The following is a 20,259-nucleotide window of genomic DNA, read 5'->3' on the forward strand; positions in this document are numbered from 1 at the left end:
AAGGCAGATAGACTTAGATGCTTCTTTTTTAGGCATTTTAAATAAGCTTTAGAAATCTTACTTAAAACAACAAAAAAATATTTTTCAGTTAAATATTCACACATAATTTCAACATAATCCCTTGTGTCAGATAGTCCAGTGAATTATCAGCTCAGTCTCAGGAGACTACTGACTAAGATTTTTTTTTTTATTTCTTTCTCCTTTTAATTATGTGGAAATGACTTTATCCTGAGGGGATTTTGAATGTTTGGAGAATATGTTTAAAAACTTAGATAAGGTAGCTTAGAAGTAAAATTCTTCCAAGGTTTTAAGACTTGAGGGGAATTATTTTGACAAAGTAGTTGCTGAGGGATATTTCACAATTATTTCTTAGCAGGAAAATCTCGGCTAAGAGACTTTAGAGACTGACAAATGTCTCACTGGACTGTGTTGGGCTTGATTTTTCTTGGCTTCCTTCTCAGCTCCTTGTGGATATAACGTGACATCTCAGAACGGGACCATCTATTCTCCTGGATTTCCAGATGAGTACCCCATCCTCAAGGACTGCATCTGGCTCATCTCAGTGCCTCCCGGCCATGGCGTCTACATCAACTTCACCTTGCTGCAGACGGAAGCTGTCAACGACTACATCGCAGTTTGGTATGAGAACCTTTCCTGAAAACACCCATCTGTCCTTGTGATAAACTGTTCTTGTAACAACTTACATGTCACTTTCGTCGATTTAGAGATGAAGTAGTTAGGTAGATGTCAAAACAGAAATTTACCAACTAAATCTAGAGATAGAATAAACCTCATGTACCATGCTACATGGTAGATATATTCAAGATTACTCTAGATAGAGGAGAATATCCCAAACGTATTTTATTTTCATGTTTATTTCTTGTTTTAATTTTTATTTACTTACCTTTTTGGCCATATCACATAGCTTTTGGGATCTTAGTTCCCTGACCAGAGATTAAACCTGGGCCCTTGTCAGTGAAAGAGTTAAGTCCTAGCCACTGGGCCACTTGGGAATTCCTTCTTTTCTTTTTCATTTTCAAGTATAAATCTTTTTTTTCTTAAAGAAAAGCTTGTTGGTTCCTTTGCCATATAATAATTTGATGCTTCTGGAAATATTGAAGAAATGATTGCACACAGCTTTCTCTCTGTACTTTATAAACCTTGCGGAACTGCCCCCACCCACCTCCACCTTCCCTACCATGGGCTGTGTAGGGGATGCCGAGGGGGATGTAGCCCTAGCTCCCCATCTAATGAGCCATGTAGCCTGGGTAAGTTAATCTAAACTCTCCTTCACTGAATGTTCATGTCTATGAGAATTACTATTTCTACCGTTGCCTTTGGAGGTGAGAATTTACAGGGGAAATGGGAATGACGAAATATGATGGGAAGAGTAGAGCTTACCAGTGGGGCACAGCCCAGATTTGGAATAAGTTGGATGTGCTTTAGGAATAAAATGCCCTGAAAACTCAAGCATAATCACAGTTAACAAAGCTGTGTGTGTGTGTGTGTGTGTGTGTGTGTGTGTGTGTGTGTGTGTTGGTGAAGTTGTAAATGTAGGGGTTGTCTTAGCCATTGAAAATTCTCTGAGGCAAGAGAACAGGTGAGTTGCAGGCACTGGGAGATCCCAAGTGTGATGGCTTTGGGAAAGCACAGAAGAGAGAAGGGGTGACCTAGCCAGGTAAGCTGGCCTCATACATCATGTTAAGGATTTTGGGCTTTATACTAGAGCAACACAGATTCACTTTAGAGTCATAAGAAGGAGAATTATAGGACTAGGTCCTGGATGCAGAATACCCATTATTATTGTGTAGGGGGGCAGGTCAGCTGGATAAGATGGGAGACAGGCCTTTGAGGCTATTTCTATAGGGGGGAGATTCTATAGGGCTATTTCTCACAGGAGGGGAGATTGGGGGATAGGACCTGTGTTGTGGCAATGAACAGAAATGGAGAACCTGAAATATTAAGTTGACCTATGAAGCAAAGCAAGACAGGCAAACAACACTGAAATGAAAAGCCACACTATAATATCAGCAGGTTTACCCAGATTAATCAGTAGATTTAGCAGTAGGAGCAAGGTCTCCCTCCAGCAGTGGAGGGAGTCCCTGTCCTCTGAACACTCATGAGACAGACTGGAGTGCAGTCATCTATGAATATTAAACATCTTAGTATTTCTAAACACGGAATCTAGAAGATGGTAATATTTTATTCAGTTTTTTAAAATATTTCAATTCAGCCATAAGAGCTCCATAAATCTCACCCATAATTAAAGAGACACCCTGAATTTAGACTTTAAAATGGGAACATTTGAAAGGAAGTTGATAAGTGGTACTGACGTCACTAGAATAAATGTGACCTTGTCTCAAAAACACCTCTGAGAAGGTCAGGTGCAGGAGGAACAAGAGAGCCCAAAGCTGCTGTTTGAAGACCAGGCTTTTCAGCTGGATCCTGGGGTCAGAGCATCATCTTTCACCAAGACAGAGCCCTGCAGTCAGAAGAAAACAGTTGTGAATTTAAGCTGTAACTGGAAGCTTTCTATTTAGAGGGCTCCTCCTCTCTTTCCCAGGGATGGTCCTGATCAGAATTCTCCACAGTTGGGGATTTTCAGTGGGAACACCGCCCTGGAGACAGCATACAGCTCCACCAACCAAGTCCTGCTCAAATTTCACAGTGACTTTTCAAATGGAGGTTTCTTCGTCCTCAATTTTCATGGTCAGTGTATTTTCACTCCATTGATGATGGCAGAGAATCCTAGCTGACTTTTCTCATAGGATTGACACAAAATTTGTTTACAGCTAAAGTTCCATGTTTCTGTCAACCAAAAGCCTATAGGATTTTCTCACATTTCATGCTGAGGTTCCTGTGATTCCTTTTCCTTACTGACGTATTTAGGACTTCACATCTCTTTTATAGTTTATCTTGGATTTGCCCCCAGGATAAGCGTATTGTGTGTGAAACTCTGATATGGAGACCATGGAAATACATTTAGTAGCTCTCAGAGATTTCCTCATCTCTGTCTCCAGATGAACCTCGATAGTGAATGTTGTGTAATTTTAGATGGGGCAAAGCGAATCTCTACTGATGTTGAGAATGAATGCTAAATAGTTTGGGGAAAAGCATTACCAGTCCCTTATCTCTCTTGAGGACTGCCACATGCAAATCCTCAGGACAAGAGACTGAGGAAGATGATGCCAGATCCTGATGGACATGGAACCAGCATGAACCATTTCTCCTGCAGAATTCCAAATATATGTAAAGTGTTTCTATTTAAACATCATAATTTTTTTAAATGGTGTACTTTTCCCTTTCAATTTTGTAAGCATTTGAAGCTAGAGACTTTAGTAAAACTATAATTTACAAATATAGATATTTTCCTAGACCTAAGCATTGTAACAACACAAGAGAGATGTTTTTTGTAAGATTTTTGTTTATTCATCAAATGTAATTTCACTTATTATTTTTTTATATAAATGATGTAGCATTTCAGCTCAAGAAATGTCAGCCTCCCCCAGCAGTTCCACAGGCAGAAATGCTTACAGAGGATGAGGATTTTGAAATAGGTAATGTTTTCATTGTTACAACATCATCAGCTCAACACAGGTTTTTTACACCCATACAACTGCAGTAGATAGCCAAGTTGATGAATGTTTGTCAGAAATATTCCTAAAGCTTTCCTAGAGAGAGATACACATTTGTCATGAATTGAATAAATATGTTTTTCTTTCTTCATCTCAATGATTTTGTTTTTCCATTTAAATTTTGCTTTTGCTATTTTGAGCACATTTTCCTGCTGCATCACTCACCAGTTTGTATTTTTCTCCTAAAAGCAGTTTTCAGACACAGACTTAAGCAGATGTTTGTGTTTAGCTAGGGAACCATTTTGGTGCACCAGAAGAAGAAAGTCATTTGTGGCTGAAATAATGGTTAGTCTAACATGGACCTTTCCTTGAAACTGGAATGTAATTGGTGAATATATTGAATGATACTATTTAGAAATTCTCTTTTTTCATTTTAAATTAGTGGTCTATTTCATTATATAATCATCAGGCCACATTAAGAAACCTACCATGGCATATGTTGGCCAACCAGTTATTGTGACAAAGCATTTCTCGGTCTCAATTATAAATACCCAGTCCTGTGTCACACCCTGTTTTATAATGGCGGTCAAACCATGTGACCAGTTTCTGCTCTATTCCCAACGGCTTAGTTGATGAGAACATTGTGCTAATTACCAAGGTCATTTTGTAGCCCTATCTGGATGCATTAAAGACATTCTCTTATACAGCCTTTGGTCTCAAGCCTCTGAATCCCTTTCTTTCTTTCCTTCTTTCATCTTTCTTTCTTTTTTATTAGTAATCATAGGGGAAAGGGAATGAAGATAGACGTATCAGTCAAGAAGAAAAAACTGCTCCATAATCTCTATAGAAATACTGGTTACATTTAAAGAGAGCATTTTTATAAATTAAGAACTAAAAATGACACTATTTCACTAAGTAGACTAAGCATGAATACCAATCATGGTTAAGAAGTGGTTTGCACATCAACTTGAGTGTCACATGTGTTTAATAACATTCACACACTGCTTGTGTCATGGAGACAGAATTGCCAAGTATGCATGTGGACTCTTTCAGGAGACTTCGTGAAGTACCAGTGCCACCCTGGGTACACGCTGTCTGGGATGGACACACTGACCTGTAAGCTCAGCTCCCAGCTACAGTTTGAAGGTTCCCTGCCGACATGTGAAGGTATGAAGTTTGTACTATAAATATGCTTGTTCCATATGGAACATTGTATTACTTTATTGGTTTGAACTTCCTTGTATGCATCTGAATTTCTTTGTATGCATCTGAATTTGTCTCTGTGTTATGATTCTCTTGCAATTTAAATTACCCAAAAGTAGAAATACTTAATTACCCTTCTCTTTTAGCTAGCTGTACAAAATCAAAACTACATCAAATAAGACTTCTTGCTGTTTCCCAACAGTTTGTAATATTTTCAAACATATGGCAAAGTTGAAAAACTTTAGAACTAATACACATCACCAAGGTTGCACCATTAATGTTTCCTACACACCCTTTGTCACCTGTCTCGTCTCTTTCTACATAAAGTATTGAATAATTGATATTTTTGATACCTTCTAGGCAAATTGCAGGCATTACTATATTTCCCTCTGAATTCTTTGGCATAAAAGAATGCATAAAATTATCTAGTGTTTACTATGTTCTGTAAAGTATAGAGACATTGAAATGCACATATGTTTCATATAATGCGTGTTTCATATCTTTGACCCATGTGTAATAACAGATAATATATGAGAGCAGAAGAAAATCTATTGATTCAGTTGATTTGTATATAATTAGATCACTTAAAAAACTTTTAAAAGTATCACTTTCAAGTTTTATAGAAAGGAAAAAAGATTTGGAAAAAGACATAAATAAGCTAAAATGTCTCAATGTAAGTCAGAAGTATGATTGGTTTACCTATCAGAAAGCTTCCCAAATTAAGACAGATTTTATTTTGTGACTTCAAAATCACAATCACATTTACTTCCTTTAAAGAAGGGCTTCCCTGGTAGCTCAGTTAGTAAAGAGCCCACCTTCAGTGCAGGAGACCATGGTTCGATTCCTGGGTTGGGAAGATCCACCGGAGAAGGGATAGGCCACCCATTCCAGTGTTCTTGGGCTTCCCTTGTGGCTCAGCTGGTAAAGAATCCACTTGCAATGCAGGAGACCTGAGTTCGATCCCTAGGTTGGGAAGATCCCATGGAGAAGGGAAAGGCCACCAATATTCTGGTCTGGAGAATTCAGTGGACTGTATAGTCCGTGGGGTTGCAAAGAGTTGGACAGGACTGAGTGACTTTCCTTTCACTTTCCTTTAAAGAATGGAACCCCCCATTCCCAGTTCTTTCAGAGAATTTGAATGTTATCATTTACTAGGGGTAGTGAAATATATAAAAATTCAGAATGTATGAAGAGAAAACCGATAGTCTAGGTTTCATTATCCAGTGATCTTGGTTAAGACACTAATCCTCTGGGCATTATATGTGTAATGAGAAGGATCATTTGTCTGCATTGTTTAGGGAACTGGTATAAAGATGAAGTAAATCTTAAATTAATTCTAAGCCTCTTATAATGCTAATTATCTACCCTCTAAAAGGCAATTTTCTTTGCATTGCAATAGTATTGATTTTGCAAATGTTCAGCCCATGAATTGATTCTTCCAGAATATCTGGTAATATGGTGCATTTTCATTGCTAATGAGGCAGACTTCAGTCACCCTTACAGAAGGAAATGATTTCCAACATCTGGAGAAAATCTGGAATGAATTATTATTAAATAACCAAGGTAACTTAGATTATTTCTGAGAAAAATATACTTTGTAACTGCACCCACGTGGGAGCCAGTGGGTGTGGGAAACTCCGATGGGGCAGGCAGGGGAGATGCCTTCACTTTGTCTGCCTCTGGCTTTAAACCCTAGCTGACCCTGTGGTCATGGTGTCACTGAGACCCTGCCTCTTGCTTCCTGGCTTAGAAGCTGGGGGTCTCATGGGAGGTGCTGAGTCAGGACACTGAAGTCACTTTTTTCCCCTGGAAAACCAGTGTGTCAGGACCATGCTACATTAGCCACAGTGATCTACAGAGGATTTATCTCTCAAGATGGTGGAGTGGTGGGTATAAAATCTTCATCTTTTGCCATTTTATATATAAATTAACTGAAGTAAATCTTCAGATGTTTAAGGCCCATTTTAATCCCACCAAACACAGCCTTAAAAATTTATCAGAATAGGTGATTTTAAGCAAAGGTGGGCTTAACTGATTAACGAAGAAAGGCTTAAGTCTTTATTTAATATGCTACTTCAAAAATAAGGAAAGTGTCTCCATTCTGTCATTTCCCCTATGATTAACCTAGTTTCCACTTAAATGCAATTACTTCATGACAGTCCAGGAGCACAGTAAACCCACACACGAGTGTGTCATCCTCTAGAGTATTGATACTTCTGCTCTCACACATTTGTGGAAAGTGTCCGGCTAACAAGACAGGATCTCTGTACTCAGGTCAGAGGTCCCCAGGCCCTCTGAACCCACAGCAGTTACTACTCAGGATGGCTTAGTTCTCTTCTGATTCTGTTCAGCAGTAAATTTGTTTAAAATGAACTGAGTTCCCTTATCTGGCATTCCCTGAACACCTCGTTATTTAAAAAAGGAAATAGGGACTTCAATGTCTTCTACCAAATATTTAAACACATAATTATCATTTTTCTTCCAACACTTTTCTGTTGTTTGATTGGGCTCAATCCTCCAATAAATTCTTGATGACAAATTGTACTAGTTATGAGTCCTACTTCTTCAAGTGTCATAACCACACTTTTAGACGTTCTGCTTTGAAAATTGTCACCACTTTAGGGTGATTGATTGTTCCTTGGGAATGAGGGGAATAAATTGTTCCTTGAAAGTTCACATTTTATGCAGATAAATATTACCTTATTGGATACTTACCTTAATTTAGAAAAAATAAGTAAATAAATGAGGGTATAGAATGTTATTCGCCACTACCAAGCAGTTCTCTCATTTTCCCTGGACATCAGCAGAGTGTCCTACAGTTTAACTCCATCCCGAACTCTTGACCTAGGATAATGTCAAATCCCACAGGGTTAGAGGCTTAGTCCCACAGAACAAACCTCACCTTGGTATCAGATGCTGATACCGAGTCCAGGTTGTCACCTGTGCTTCTGACTGACAGGTTATCAATCAGGGGTTCCCAGGAACCTCTCCTCTGGTTTGATCCTTCCATCAAATTTTTAATTAATTAATTTATTTTAATTAGAGGCTAATTACTTTACAATATTGTGGTGGTTTTTGCCGTACATTGACATGAATCAGCCATGGGGGTACATGTGTCCTCCCATCCAAACACCCCTCCCACCTCCCTGCCCATCCCATCCCTCTGGGTTGTCCCAGTGCACCAGCTTTGAGTGCCCTGTTTTCATGCATTGAACTTGGACACATCATCTATATCACATTTGATAATATGCATGTTTCAATGCTAATCTCTCAAATCATCCCACCCATGCTTTCTCTCACAGGGTCCAAAAGTCTGCTTTTTATATCTGTGTCTCTTTTGTTGTTTTGCATATATGGTCATTGTTACCATCTTTCTAAATTCCATATATTTGTGTTAATATACTGTATTGCTGTTTTTCATTCTGACTTACTTCACTCTGTATATTAGGCTCCAGTTTCATCCACCTCATTAGAACTAATTAATATGTATTCTTTTTAATAGCTGAGTAATACTCCATTGTGTATATGTACCAGTTTTCTTATCCATTCATCTGCCAATGGACATCTAGGTTGCTTCCATGTCCTAGCTATTGTAAACAGTACTATGATGAAGATTGGGGTACATGTGTCTCTTTCAATTCTGGTTTCCTCGGTGTGTATGCCCAGCAGTGGGATTGCTGGGTCATATGGCAGTTCTAGGTCCAGTTTTTTAAGGAATCTCTACCCTGTTTTCCATAGTGGCTATACTAGTTTGCATTCCTACCAACAGTGTAAGAGGGTTCCCTTTTCTCCACATCCTCTCCAGCATTTATTGTTTGTAGACTTTTTGATAGCAGCCATTCTGACTGGCATGAGATGGTACCTCATTGTAGTTTTGATTTGCATTTCTTTGATAATGAGTGATGTTGAGCATCTTTTTATGTGTTTGTTAACCATCTGTATGTCTTCTTTATTGGGTCATTTTTCTGGTATTGATCTGCATGAGCTGCTTGTATATTTTGTATATTAATTCTTTGTCAGTTGTTTCATTTGCTAATATTTTCTCCCATTCTGAAGGGTGTCTTTTTACCTTGCTTATAGGTTCCTTCATTGTGCAAAAGCTTTTACATTTAATTAGGTCCCAATTGTTTATTTTTGCTTTTATTTCCATTACTCCAGGAAGTGGGTCATAGAGGATCCTGATGTGATTTATGTCAGAGAGTGTTCTACCTATGTTTTCCTCTAGGAGTTTTATAGTTTCTGGTCTTGTATTTAGATCTTTAATCCATTTTGAGTTTATTTTGTGTATGGTGTTAGAAAGTGTTCTAGTGTCATTCTTTTACAAGTGGTTGACCAGTTTTCCCAGCACCACTTGTTAAAGAGATTGTCTTTTCTCCATTGTATATTATGACCTCCTTTGTCAAAGATAAGGTTCCATAGGTGCACGAGTTCATCTCTGGGCTTTCTATTTTGTTCCATTGATCTATGTTTCTGTCTTTATGCCAGTACCATAATGTCTTGATGACTGTAGCTTTGTAGTATAGTCTGAAGTCAGGCAGCTTGATTCCTCCAGTTCCATTCTTCTTTCTTAAGATTGCTTTGGCTATTAGAGACTTTTTGTGTTTCCATATGAATTGTGAAATAATTTGTTCTAGTTCTGTGAAAAATACCTTCGGTAGCTTGATAGAGATTCAATTGAATCTATAGATTGCTTTGGGTAGTACACTCATTTTCACTATATTGATTCTTCTGATCCATGAACATGGTATATTTCTCCATCTATTTGTGTCCTCTTTGATTTCTTTCATCAGTGTTTTATAGTTTACTATATATAGGTCTTTTGTTTCCTAGGTAAATTTATTCCTAAGTATTTTATTATTTTTGTTGCAATGGTGAATGGGGTTGTTTCCTTAATTTCTCTTTCTGTTTTCTCATTGTTAGTGTATAGGAATACAAGGGACTTATGTGTGTTAATTTTATATTCTGCAGCTTTACTATATTCATTGATTAGTGCTAGTATTTTCTGGTGGTATCTTTAGGGTTTTCTATGTAGAGGATCATGTCATCTGCAAACAGTGAGAGTTTTACTTCTTCTTTTCAATCTGGATTCTTTTTATTTCTTTTTCTTCTCTGACTGCTGTGGTAAAACTTCCAAAACTATGTTGAATAATACTGGTGAGAGTGGGCACCCTTGTCTTGTTCATGTCTTTAGAGGAAATGTTTTCAATTTTTCGCCATTGAGGATAATATTTTCTGTGGGTTTGTTGTAGATGGCTTTTATTGTGTTGAGGTAATGTTCCTTCTGTGCCTTCTTTCTGGAGAGTTTTTATTATAAATGGCTGTTGATTTTTGTCAAAGGCTTTCTCTGCATCTATTGAGATAGTCATATGGTTTATATCTTTCAGTTTGTTAATGTTGTGTATCACATTGATTGATTTGTGAATACTGAAGAATCCTTGCATCCCTGGCATAATCCACTTGGTCATGGTGCATGATCTTTTTAATATGTCATTGAATTCTGTTTGCTAGAATTTTATTGAGGATTTTTGCATCTGTGTTCATCAGTGATATTGGTCTGTAGTTTTATTTTTTGGTAGCATCTTTGTCTGGTTTTGGTATGAGATGATGTGGCCTCATAGAATGAGTTTGGGAATTTACCTTCCACTCCAATTTTCTGGAAGAGTTTGAGTAGGATAGGTGTTAGCTCATCTCTAAATTTTTGGTAGAATTCACCTGTGAAGCAATCTGGTCCTGGGATTTTGTTTGTTGGAAGATTTTTTATTACAGTTTTGATTTCTGTGCTTGTGCTGTCTCAGTTTAGATTTTCTATTTCTTCCTGGTTCAGTTTTGGAAGGTTATACTCATCCATTTCTTCCAAGTTACACATTTTATTGCCATATAGTTACTAATAGTAGTCTCTTATGATTCTTTGTATTGTATTTATTTGTTGTCTGTTGTGATTTCTCCATTTTCATTTGCAATTTTATTGATTTAATTCTTCTCCCTTTTTTTATTGATGAGTATAGCTAATGGTTTCTTTATTTTATTTGTCTTCTCAAAGAACCATCTTTTAGTTTTGTTGATTTTTATAATAGTCTCCTTTGTTTCTTTTTCATTGATTTCTGCTCTGATTTTTATGATTTCTTTCCTTCTACTAACTTTGGGGTTCTTCATTTCTTCTTTTTCTAGTTGCTTTAGGTGTAAAGTTAGGTTATTTATTTGATGTTTCTCTTGTTTCTTGAGGTAAGCTTGTGTCGCTATGAACCTTCCTTTTAGCACTGCTTTTACTAAATCCCATAGGTTTTGGGTTGTTGTGTTTCCATTTTCTTTTGTTTCTGTGCATATTTTGATTTCCTTTTTGATTTCTTCTGTGATTTGTTGGTTATTGAGGAGCATGTTTTTTAGCCTCCATATGTTTGTGTTCTTTATAGGTTTTTTCCCCCCAATTTACATCTAATGTTACAGCATTGTGATCAGAAAAGATGTTTGAAATGATTTCAGTATTTTTAAATTTACCAAGGCTAGATTTATTGTGCAGGATGTGACCTGTTCTGGAGAATGTTCCTTGTGCACTTGAAAAAAAGGTGAAATCCTTTGTTCTGGGGTGAAATGCTCTGTAGATATCAATTAGGTCTAACTGGCCCATTGTGTCATTTAAAACTTGTGTTTCCTTGCTAATTTTCTGTTTGGTTAATCTATCCATATGTGTGACTTGGGCATTAAAGTCCCCCACTATTATAGTGTTACTTTTAATTTCCCCTTTCATACTTATTAGCATTTGCCTTATGTACTGAAGTTCTCCTATATTGGGTGTATATATATTTATCATTGTTATATGTTTTTCTTGGATTGATCCTTTGATCATTACTATGTAGTGTCCTTCTTTGTCTCTTAGTATGGTCTTTATTTCAAAGTCTGTTTTATCTGATTTGAGTATTGCTGCTCCTGTTCTCTTTTGGTCTCTATTTGCATGAAATATCTTTTTCCAGCCCCTCACTTTCAGTATGTGTCCCAAGGTTTGAGGTGGGTCTCTTGTAGGCAACATATATAGGGGTCTTGTTTTTGTATCCATTTGGCCAGTCTTTGTCTTTTGGTTGGAGCATTTGATGCATTTACATTTAAGGTAATTATTGATAAGTATGATCTCATTGCCATTTACTTTGTTGTTTGGGGTTCAATTTCATAAACCTTTTCTGTGTCTCCTGTCTAGAGAAGATCCAGTAGCACTTGTTGAAGAGCTGGTTTGGTGGTGCTGAATTCTCTCAGCTTTTGCTTCTTTGTAAAGCTTTTGATTTCTCCTTCATATCTGAATGAGATCCTTGCTGGATATAGTAATCTTGGTTGTAGATTTTTCTCTTTCATCACTTTAATTATGTCCTGCCATAGTAGTAGTAGTAGTAGTAGTAGTAGTAGTAGTAGTAGTATTCCCTTCTGGTCTGAAGAGTTTCTATTGAAAGATCAGCTGTTATCCTTATGGAGATCCCCTTGTGTGTTACTTGTTGCTTCTCCCAGATGCTTTTAATATTTTCTCTTTGTGTTTAATTTCTGTTAGTTTGATTAATATGTGTCTTGGGGTCTTTTGCCTTGGGTTTATCCTGTTTGGGACTCTCTGGGTTTCTTGGACTTGGGGGGCTATTTCCTTTCCCATTTTAGAGAAGTTTTCAACTATTATCTCCTCAAATATTTTCTCTTCCCCTTTCTTTTTGTCTTCTTCTTCTGGGGCACCTATGATTCAAATGTTTGGATGTTTAACGTTGTCACAGAGGTCTTTGAGGTTGTCCTCATTTCTTTTAATGTTCTTTTCTTTTTTCCTCTCTGCTTCATTCATTTCCACCATTCTATCTTCCACCTCACTTATCGTCTCTTCTGCCTGTTATTCTATTATTGATTGCCTCTGCTGCTGCTGCTGCTGCTGTTGAGTCGCTTCAGTCATGTCCGACTCTGTGCGACCCCATAGACGGAAGCCCACCAGGCTCCCCCATCCCTGGGATTCTCCAGGCAAGAACACTGGAGTGGGTTGCCATTTCCTTCTCCAATGCATGAAAGTCAAAAGTGAAAGTGAAGTCACTCAGTTGTGTCCGACTCTTTGCGACCCCATGGACTGCAGCCTACCAGGCTCCTCTGTCCATGGGATTTTCCAGGCAAGAGTACTGGAGTGGGGTGCCATTGCCTTCTCCTGGTTCCCTCTAGAGAGCTTTTAATCTCAGTTATTGCATTGTTCCCAATTTTAATTGACTTCTTTATTTCTTCTAGGTCCTTGTTAAACATTTCTTGCATCTTCTCAATCCTTGTCTCTGGTCTATTTATCTGTAACTCCATTTTATTTTCAAGATTTTGGATCATCTTTACTATCATTATTCTGAATTCCTTTTCAGGTAGACTCCCTATCTCCTCCTCTTTTGTTTGGTTTGGTGGGTATTTATCATGTTCTTTACCTGCTGAATATTCTCTGCCTTTTCATTTTGTTTAGATTGCTGTGTTTGGTGTGCCCTTTCTGTAGATTTGAAGTTTGTGATTCTTCTTTATTGTGGCATCTACTCCCTGTGGGTGGAGTTGAACTAGTGGCTTGTCAAGCTTCCCTGGTTGGGGGAACTTGTGTCTGTGTTCTGGTGGGTGGAGCTGGATCTCTTCTCTCTGGAGTGCAATGAAGTGTCCAGTAGTGAGTTTTGGGGTGTCTACAGGTTTGGCATGGCTTTGGGCAGCCTGTCTTTAAATGATCAGTGTTGTGTTCCTGTGTTGCTGGGGAATTAGCATGGCATGTTGGCACTGGAATTTGTTAGTTCTTATGTGGAGCTTGGTTTCAGTGTCGGTATGAAGACTTTTGGTTAGGTCCAGAGACTAATGTTCTCTGGAATCAGGAGTTCTGTGATGTTCTCAAGTTGTGGAGTTAAGCCTCCTGCCTCTGACTTTCAGTCCTTCTCTTACAGTATCCTTATACAGCACAGATGATAAAGCAACTAGGTTAATGGTGAACAATTCTCCACAGAATTGAGTGACATGCATAGAGATTCACAGAGTTACATAGAAGAGAAGAGGTAGGATGGAGATATAGATGACCAGGAGAAGAGGGGAAGTCAAAAGGGGAGAGAGCAATCTAGTCAGTAATCAGTTCCTGAAGTGTTCTCCACAGCCCAGAACACCCAGAGATATTCACAAAGTAGAGAAGAGAAGGGGGAGGAAGGAGATAGAGGTGACCTGGGGGAGAAAAGGGAGATTCAAAAGGGGAGAAAGCAATCAAGTCAGTAATCAAATGAAAATGGATACTGAAGATTAGATTCTTAAAGATACAAAGTGGATAACAAATACCAGAAAGCAAAGGTTAAAAATCTAGAGTAGAGGTTAGACTCTCAAAAATACAATATAAAAAAATACAAAGCAAAATAAATCACAAAGATTAACACACATACACACACACACACACATATATTTGAAACTTGCTTTTAAAATAGGGTCTTTTAAAAATAAATAAATAAATAAATAAAATAGGGTCTTTTATTTTTGCAGGGTAATTGTAGGTTATAAAAATGAAAATTAAAGGTGTAATAAAGAACTTGATTTTTTTTAATTAAAAAGTATTAATAGTAAAAATATATCTAGGAATTTCTCTGGAGCTGTTATGGGCAGTGTGGGCTCAGTTCAGTTTCAGATAGTTCCTTGTTCCAGCCTGCACTTGTTCTCAAGGTCTATGGGCCCCCTCCAATGCACAGTCAGTATTAACTGCAGGGTTTTAATCTGTTGCACCTGTCACTTCCAGAGTGATTCCCTCTCATTTGTTTATTTTGGCTTCCTCTGTTTGCAAGTCTCTTCTGTGTCTAATTTCCACCCTGACAGTAGGGGGCAAAGGTGGTCATTTATTTAGGCTCACTTGTTCAGTTGTGTTTTGGGGAGGGAGGGACTCTCTAAACAAATTTCACTGGCATTTGTGGGGAGTGTTTGCAGTGTATGGACCACACTGGGTTTGCCCCAGTCCAAGACAGCATGTGCTTCCTGGATCTACAATGCTCAGGCTCCGTGGAGCTCTGCAAGGACACTGTCCCAAATGGGCCTTGCATTTTATGTACTTCCCAGGTCTGAGCCGCTCAGGTTCTTGTGTACTCCACAGGGCACAGACCGGGTTGGGCTGTGCGTTTTGTGCCCTTCCCAGGTCCGAGCAGCTCGGGTGACCAGGTGCTTGGTGAGTGCACTGTCCCAGGTGGGCCATGTGTCTTAATCACCTCCCCAGTCCCAGCTGCTTGGTTTCCCGGGGACACCTCAAGCGCGCCATCTCAGGTATGCTGTGTGTCTCCTCTGGGGCACTGATCTCAGGCTGCGACACTCCTGGCAGATGTCAACCATCTAGGATCCCAGGAAGATGTGGTTAGCAACTGGGAGCCTCACAGTTTGGTGGAGGATGCCATCTCTGGGGCTGAGATTGCAGCAGCCCCTTGCCTTCTGACTCTGGCTGTAGTAGGCCTGCCTCTCTGCCTCCAGAGGTGGAGGGGCGTACACACAGACAGCCAGCTCTCCTTTGTTATTCACTCAATCCTTTGTTCTGTGAGTGTGCCAGGCTGAGAGTTAGAGCATCTTGTGGGAAAGACGTATTTTTTGTCTCTCTGGCGATACCACAGTTTGGGTTGCTATCTCACGTTAGCTCCCTTAGATTGTCCTCAGGGCACTCAGGCCCCGTCCTTACCCTAAGGGCCAATGATTCAGCTTGTGCCTCCCTGCCCAGCCCCCACTCACTGGTGGCGGATGTGAGCATCTAGGCTACTTCTCTTCTGGCAGTTGGAGTTAGGCGCAGAGTCTGTGTTTTGTTTTGTTTTGTTTTTCTCTCAGTTATGTTGCCCTCTGAGATTCTAAAACTCCCACAGATCCGCCTGTGAGAGGTTGTCTTATTGTGTGGAAACTTCTCCTTCATGACTCCCTCCCCAGGATGAGTCTCAATCCCTCAATGTTTTGCCTCTGTTTTCATCTTTTACGTTTTATCCTACCTCCTTTCGAAGAGATTGGGCTGCCTTTCTGGGTTCCTGGTGTTCTCTGCCAGCATTCAGAAGTTGTTTTGCGGAAGTTGCTTGACATTCAAATAATCTTTTGATGAATTTGTGGGGGAGAAAGTGTTCTCCCCATCCTATTCTTCCACCATCTTGGGACCCCCTCTCTGGTTTGATCCTTTGTTAGAACAGCTCATAAAAATCAGGGAAACAAATGTGACTCACATTTACAGTCAATGTTATATAGGGGACTATCAACAGTAGAGTGAGCAAGTAGGGTACAAAGGGCAGGGCCTGGAGGTGTCTCCCAGGACCTGGGGTGCCCCAGCCCCCCACTGTGTGTGCCTTCACCAACCTGCAGGCTCAACAAATACGTTGTTTAAGAGCTTTGGTGCAACCAAGTCTCCAGTACCCCAGCCCTACCTTCCCTGCTTCCCCCAGGTGTGTGAGTGGGCAGAAAGTCTGCACCCTCTCTTCCCTGGGTGCTTGTGGTATTCAGCCCTTCTGAGGCTACACAGACCCACCCTGAGTCATCTCATCAGCTCAGACTCGGGTGTCACCCAGAGGGGCCTTTGGAGCTGCGAAGACACTTCCAGCACTCAGGAAACTCCAAGGGTTTGGGGAGCTCCTACCAGGGGCCCCAGACACAGGCCAAGTGTATTTTAGCACAGAGGGCTATCACAAAAGTGAGTATTCTCAAGTTAAGGAAATGTGTTGATATTAAAAAAGTAAAGTAAAGTGTTAAGTTTTTTTCTGTCTGCAGGTGCACAGGGCCTAGGGTTTTACAATCTCCCTGGACCTGCTTTAAATGTACAGTACAGCCAGAGTTGGGTTCTGCTCTGATGTAACAACACTCCATAAACTTCTTATCCTTATCCTTCAGAGAGCAGACAGAATGAAAACCACAATCACAGAAAAATAATCAAATTGATCACATGGACCACAGACTAGTCTAAATGAAACTATGAGCCATGCTGTGTAGGACCATCCAAGATGGACGGGTCATGGTGGAGAGTTGTGACAAAATGTGGTCCACTGGAGAAGGGAATGGCAAACCACTTCAGTATTCTTTCCTTGAGAACCCCATGAACAGGATGAAAAGGCTATGTGTGTATCACCTACTAAATCTGGTCACAGTTGACTTAGTAAGATTGCTTTTTCTTTTCCCCCATGAGCTTGCATACCCAGGAATTGATTTTGTTAAGGAAAACTTTCCCTGGTGCTTTTCTCCGTAGCACAATGCCCAGCCAATGAAGTCCGGACAGAATCCTCTGGCGTCATCCTCAGCCCAGGGTATCCAGGCAACTATTTTAACTCCCAGACCTGCTCCTGGAGCATCCGAGTGGAACCAAACTACAATATCACCATCTTTGTAGACACATTCCAAAGTGAAAAGCAATTTGACGCACTGGAAGTTTTTGATGGTAAGTCTCTTTGAACTTTGTTAACATACCAGCGACCTTGGGACTTGCCTTGTGGTCCAGTGGTTAAGACTGAGCTTCTACTCTGAGGGCGTGGGCTAGATCCCTGGCCAGGGAACAAAGATCCCACATGTCTCTAGGTGCGGTCAAAATAAGAATACATACCAGGGACCTACACATAATGTATAAGGATCCTGTTGTATTTTGTAATGCACAAACTTGAATATATTCTTGAGGTAAATTACATCTCCCCCTAAATGGAAAATGAATTATTCTTGGACTAGTGTGGTCTCAGAGATCAAGTGATAGGAAAAAGATCACCATGCCCTTCTTAATGTTGCAAATTTAAACCACTAAAATGCTGGTTTAATACACCTTAAAAATGTACTGAATTTACATTAACCATTCTTTAATTATTTAACATGGGGCTTTAAAGTATGGATGATTTCAGAAACTCTTCCTTTCCTTTCTTCAAAGGTTATATTGATCTAGAAGATATTTTAGGAAATTTAAGAGGGCAGAGGCCTATAAGTACTTTAATTGGTCTAAATGATTGTTTTACTAGAATTATATAAAAGTAATGGCTCATAGAGTTTTCTGGGTGATAAATGCTACAGTATTCTTAATGTAGAATTTTTTTAGAGATAGTTCCCTGAACAAATGCTAATACAGTTTTCAATGTGAGTCTTATACATTTTTGTACAATTCTAATGAACATTTTAAAATGACAGTGCTCTGCTAAAACATAGTATGTGCTTGAATTGTTGATTTGAAATGAAACTGATATTAATAATTGTTCTTTGTACTAAAGCATTATCATAGCCCAAAAATTAGACCATGATACAATTACGGATGTAGATAATAATAGGGTTTTCACATGTTTTGATGGATTTGTCACTGAGTTCAGATAAATAACAATCAATTCAGTGAAAAAAATTACTGTAATTGATTCTGCGTATGTTTGCATGCCTTTTACTGACTTGATGAATCATAATAGTCAAGTTGCTTCTGTGGATATACAGTAAATTAATGTGCAGATTTCCAAAGATGAGCAGCTAAATTGGAAATTAAACTCATACTTATATATGTAGAAACAGAGGACTGAAGAGTAATATTTTCATTTTCAGAGTTTTTAAGTGCATGTTAAAACAGACATGTACTATTGAAGACTTGGCCCTTAATCTCTAGGATAGGAAGAAGTAACACATTAGCCAGGTGCACAAACAGGCTTCTTTTGTCAATGAGGAGCCAGGGAAACTGTGCCTTGAGGCTGATTAGATGTCACAAATAGTAAAGGCAGGCAACCAACCTCCAGGGGCTGTGTGTGTGTCTTTGTGTATATGTATTCCTATAAATTCTGTATGTAGTTATATATATATATATTTACATAATCATTCTAAATATATGTGGGTTCCTTTGTTTTACTTTGTAGAATTGAAAGTTTAGCTGGCAGTGTTTCTACCTCTTCTAATTTCAGAAGCAAAATCATTATCAATAATTTATGCCCAAAGCATTTACAGTATGAGCTCCCTCCAAATACAGACAGATCACGCCCATGATAAACCACAAGCAAAATAGCTAATAGAGATAATATCAAAGCAGTTGCTGTCAAAATTGCCAGATATCTATGAGTAGGTTTGGTTTTACTCTCAAAGATTTCTCTATAAAATGAAAGGTCAGAGTTTCATATGAATAATTTTCTAAGCACTGGCATTTGTGTTGCAGTAAATGTCATGTTCATTGCATCTCTTTTGTTTTTTTGAAACACAGTGGCTGTTTTATAGCTCATGAGTTGGCAAAAAAATAATAACAATAAATTGACTATATCAATTTTAAGCTTTATTAACAGCAGCAGCAAGGCTCCAGGTGGTGCTAGTGGTAAAGAATCTGCCTGCCAATGCAGGAGACACAAGATACACAAGTTTGTACCATAGGTCAGGAAGATCCCTGGAGGAGGAAATGGCAACCCACCCCAGTATTCTTGCCTGGAATATTCCATGGGCAGAGGAGATCAATGGGCTACAGTCCATGGGGCTGCAAAGAGTTGGACATGACTGAGTGCGCACACACACACACACACACACACACGGCTCAAGTAGTGAATATTCCTCAATTTAAAAAGAAAATAGGACTTAAATCATTATAGAACTCAACTGAGAAAGGTGTCAAAATACATATGGTGGTCTTCACTTGTGCAGAACTTGATAATTTTCACCTTAATAAAAGAGATGGTACTGCTGTTCATTATGGACATGTATATTTTTAAAGAATAATCCTTTAGAAAGTTTGTTACATGATAAGCAAAGACAAAAGATGAAAGATGATGAAGGATTACATGTTTGATTAAGAATATCTGAAACTTGACTCGAGTTCTGTCATTAAAAATGACATTTTAAAATTGTATAAATTCAGGTGAATTTATTTCCCAGTGGCATTTCATTTTAGAATATAAATTATCTCTTCAAACAACAAGTAAAACAGCACAGACAATCCTTGTCCATGGTATTCTCCAGGCAAGAGTACTGGAATGGGTTGCCATTTCCTTCTCCAGGAAACCTTCATGACCCAGGGATTACACCCGAGTTTCCTGTGTCTCCTGCATTGGCAGGAAAGCCATGAAGCCTGTTAGAATTTGAGATGGCATCAAGGGGTGTCCTGGAGGAGACCTTAAAGTGTGGGTGCAGCTTCTGGATTCAATAGAGTGAGTTGTCTCAACAAATATTGTCAGGTTATGGTGATGAGAATAATGCCAGTGACTATTAACTATGTTGAGTATTAGCTTTGTTTTTTTTTCAATTTTTAAAGATTAAATATACAAAAAGTTTTTTTTTTTAATGTATATGGGTATAGACTCATTACTTGATGTACTGCATTTTAGTATTTTGTCAGATTTATCTTGTGTATTTTTTTTTCAAAGAAGCAACAAGTTCAGATCAATTTAGGAGCTCCTTGCACACCCAGTTCACTTGCACCTCTCCTGGAGGCATTTAATATTGTGAAGTGTCATCCATGTGCATGTTTCATGGTTCATTTCCTATCTCTATCAGTCTATCAATCTGTCTGTCTATCTACTACCAAGTATCATCTCCTATCTATACATGAACATTCACA

The 20,259-nt window shown here is 38.8% G+C and overlaps 1 protein-coding gene across 1 annotated transcript in view; it reads left to right on the forward strand.

Moving 5' to 3' along the window:
- CSMD1 (CUB and Sushi multiple domains 1) overlaps positions 1–20,259 on the forward strand; it is a 1,688,220-nt gene that overhangs the window by 1,531,643 nt on the left and 136,318 nt on the right. Inside the window, exons 42-46 of the mRNA XM_070364228.1 lie at positions 462–639; positions 2,564–2,709; positions 3,477–3,557; positions 4,629–4,742; positions 16,963–17,151. Coding sequence (XP_070220329.1) covers positions 462–639; positions 2,564–2,709; positions 3,477–3,557; positions 4,629–4,742; positions 16,963–17,151 — 708 coding nt within the window. The remainder of the gene's footprint in view (positions 1–461; positions 640–2,563; positions 2,710–3,476; positions 3,558–4,628; positions 4,743–16,962; positions 17,152–20,259) is intronic.

Source organism: Bos mutus, chromosome 27 (genome assembly GCF_027580195.1).
Source record: "Bos mutus isolate GX-2022 chromosome 27, NWIPB_WYAK_1.1, whole genome shotgun sequence".
In the NCBI taxonomy this organism is placed as follows: domain Eukaryota; kingdom Metazoa; phylum Chordata; class Mammalia; order Artiodactyla; family Bovidae; genus Bos; species Bos mutus.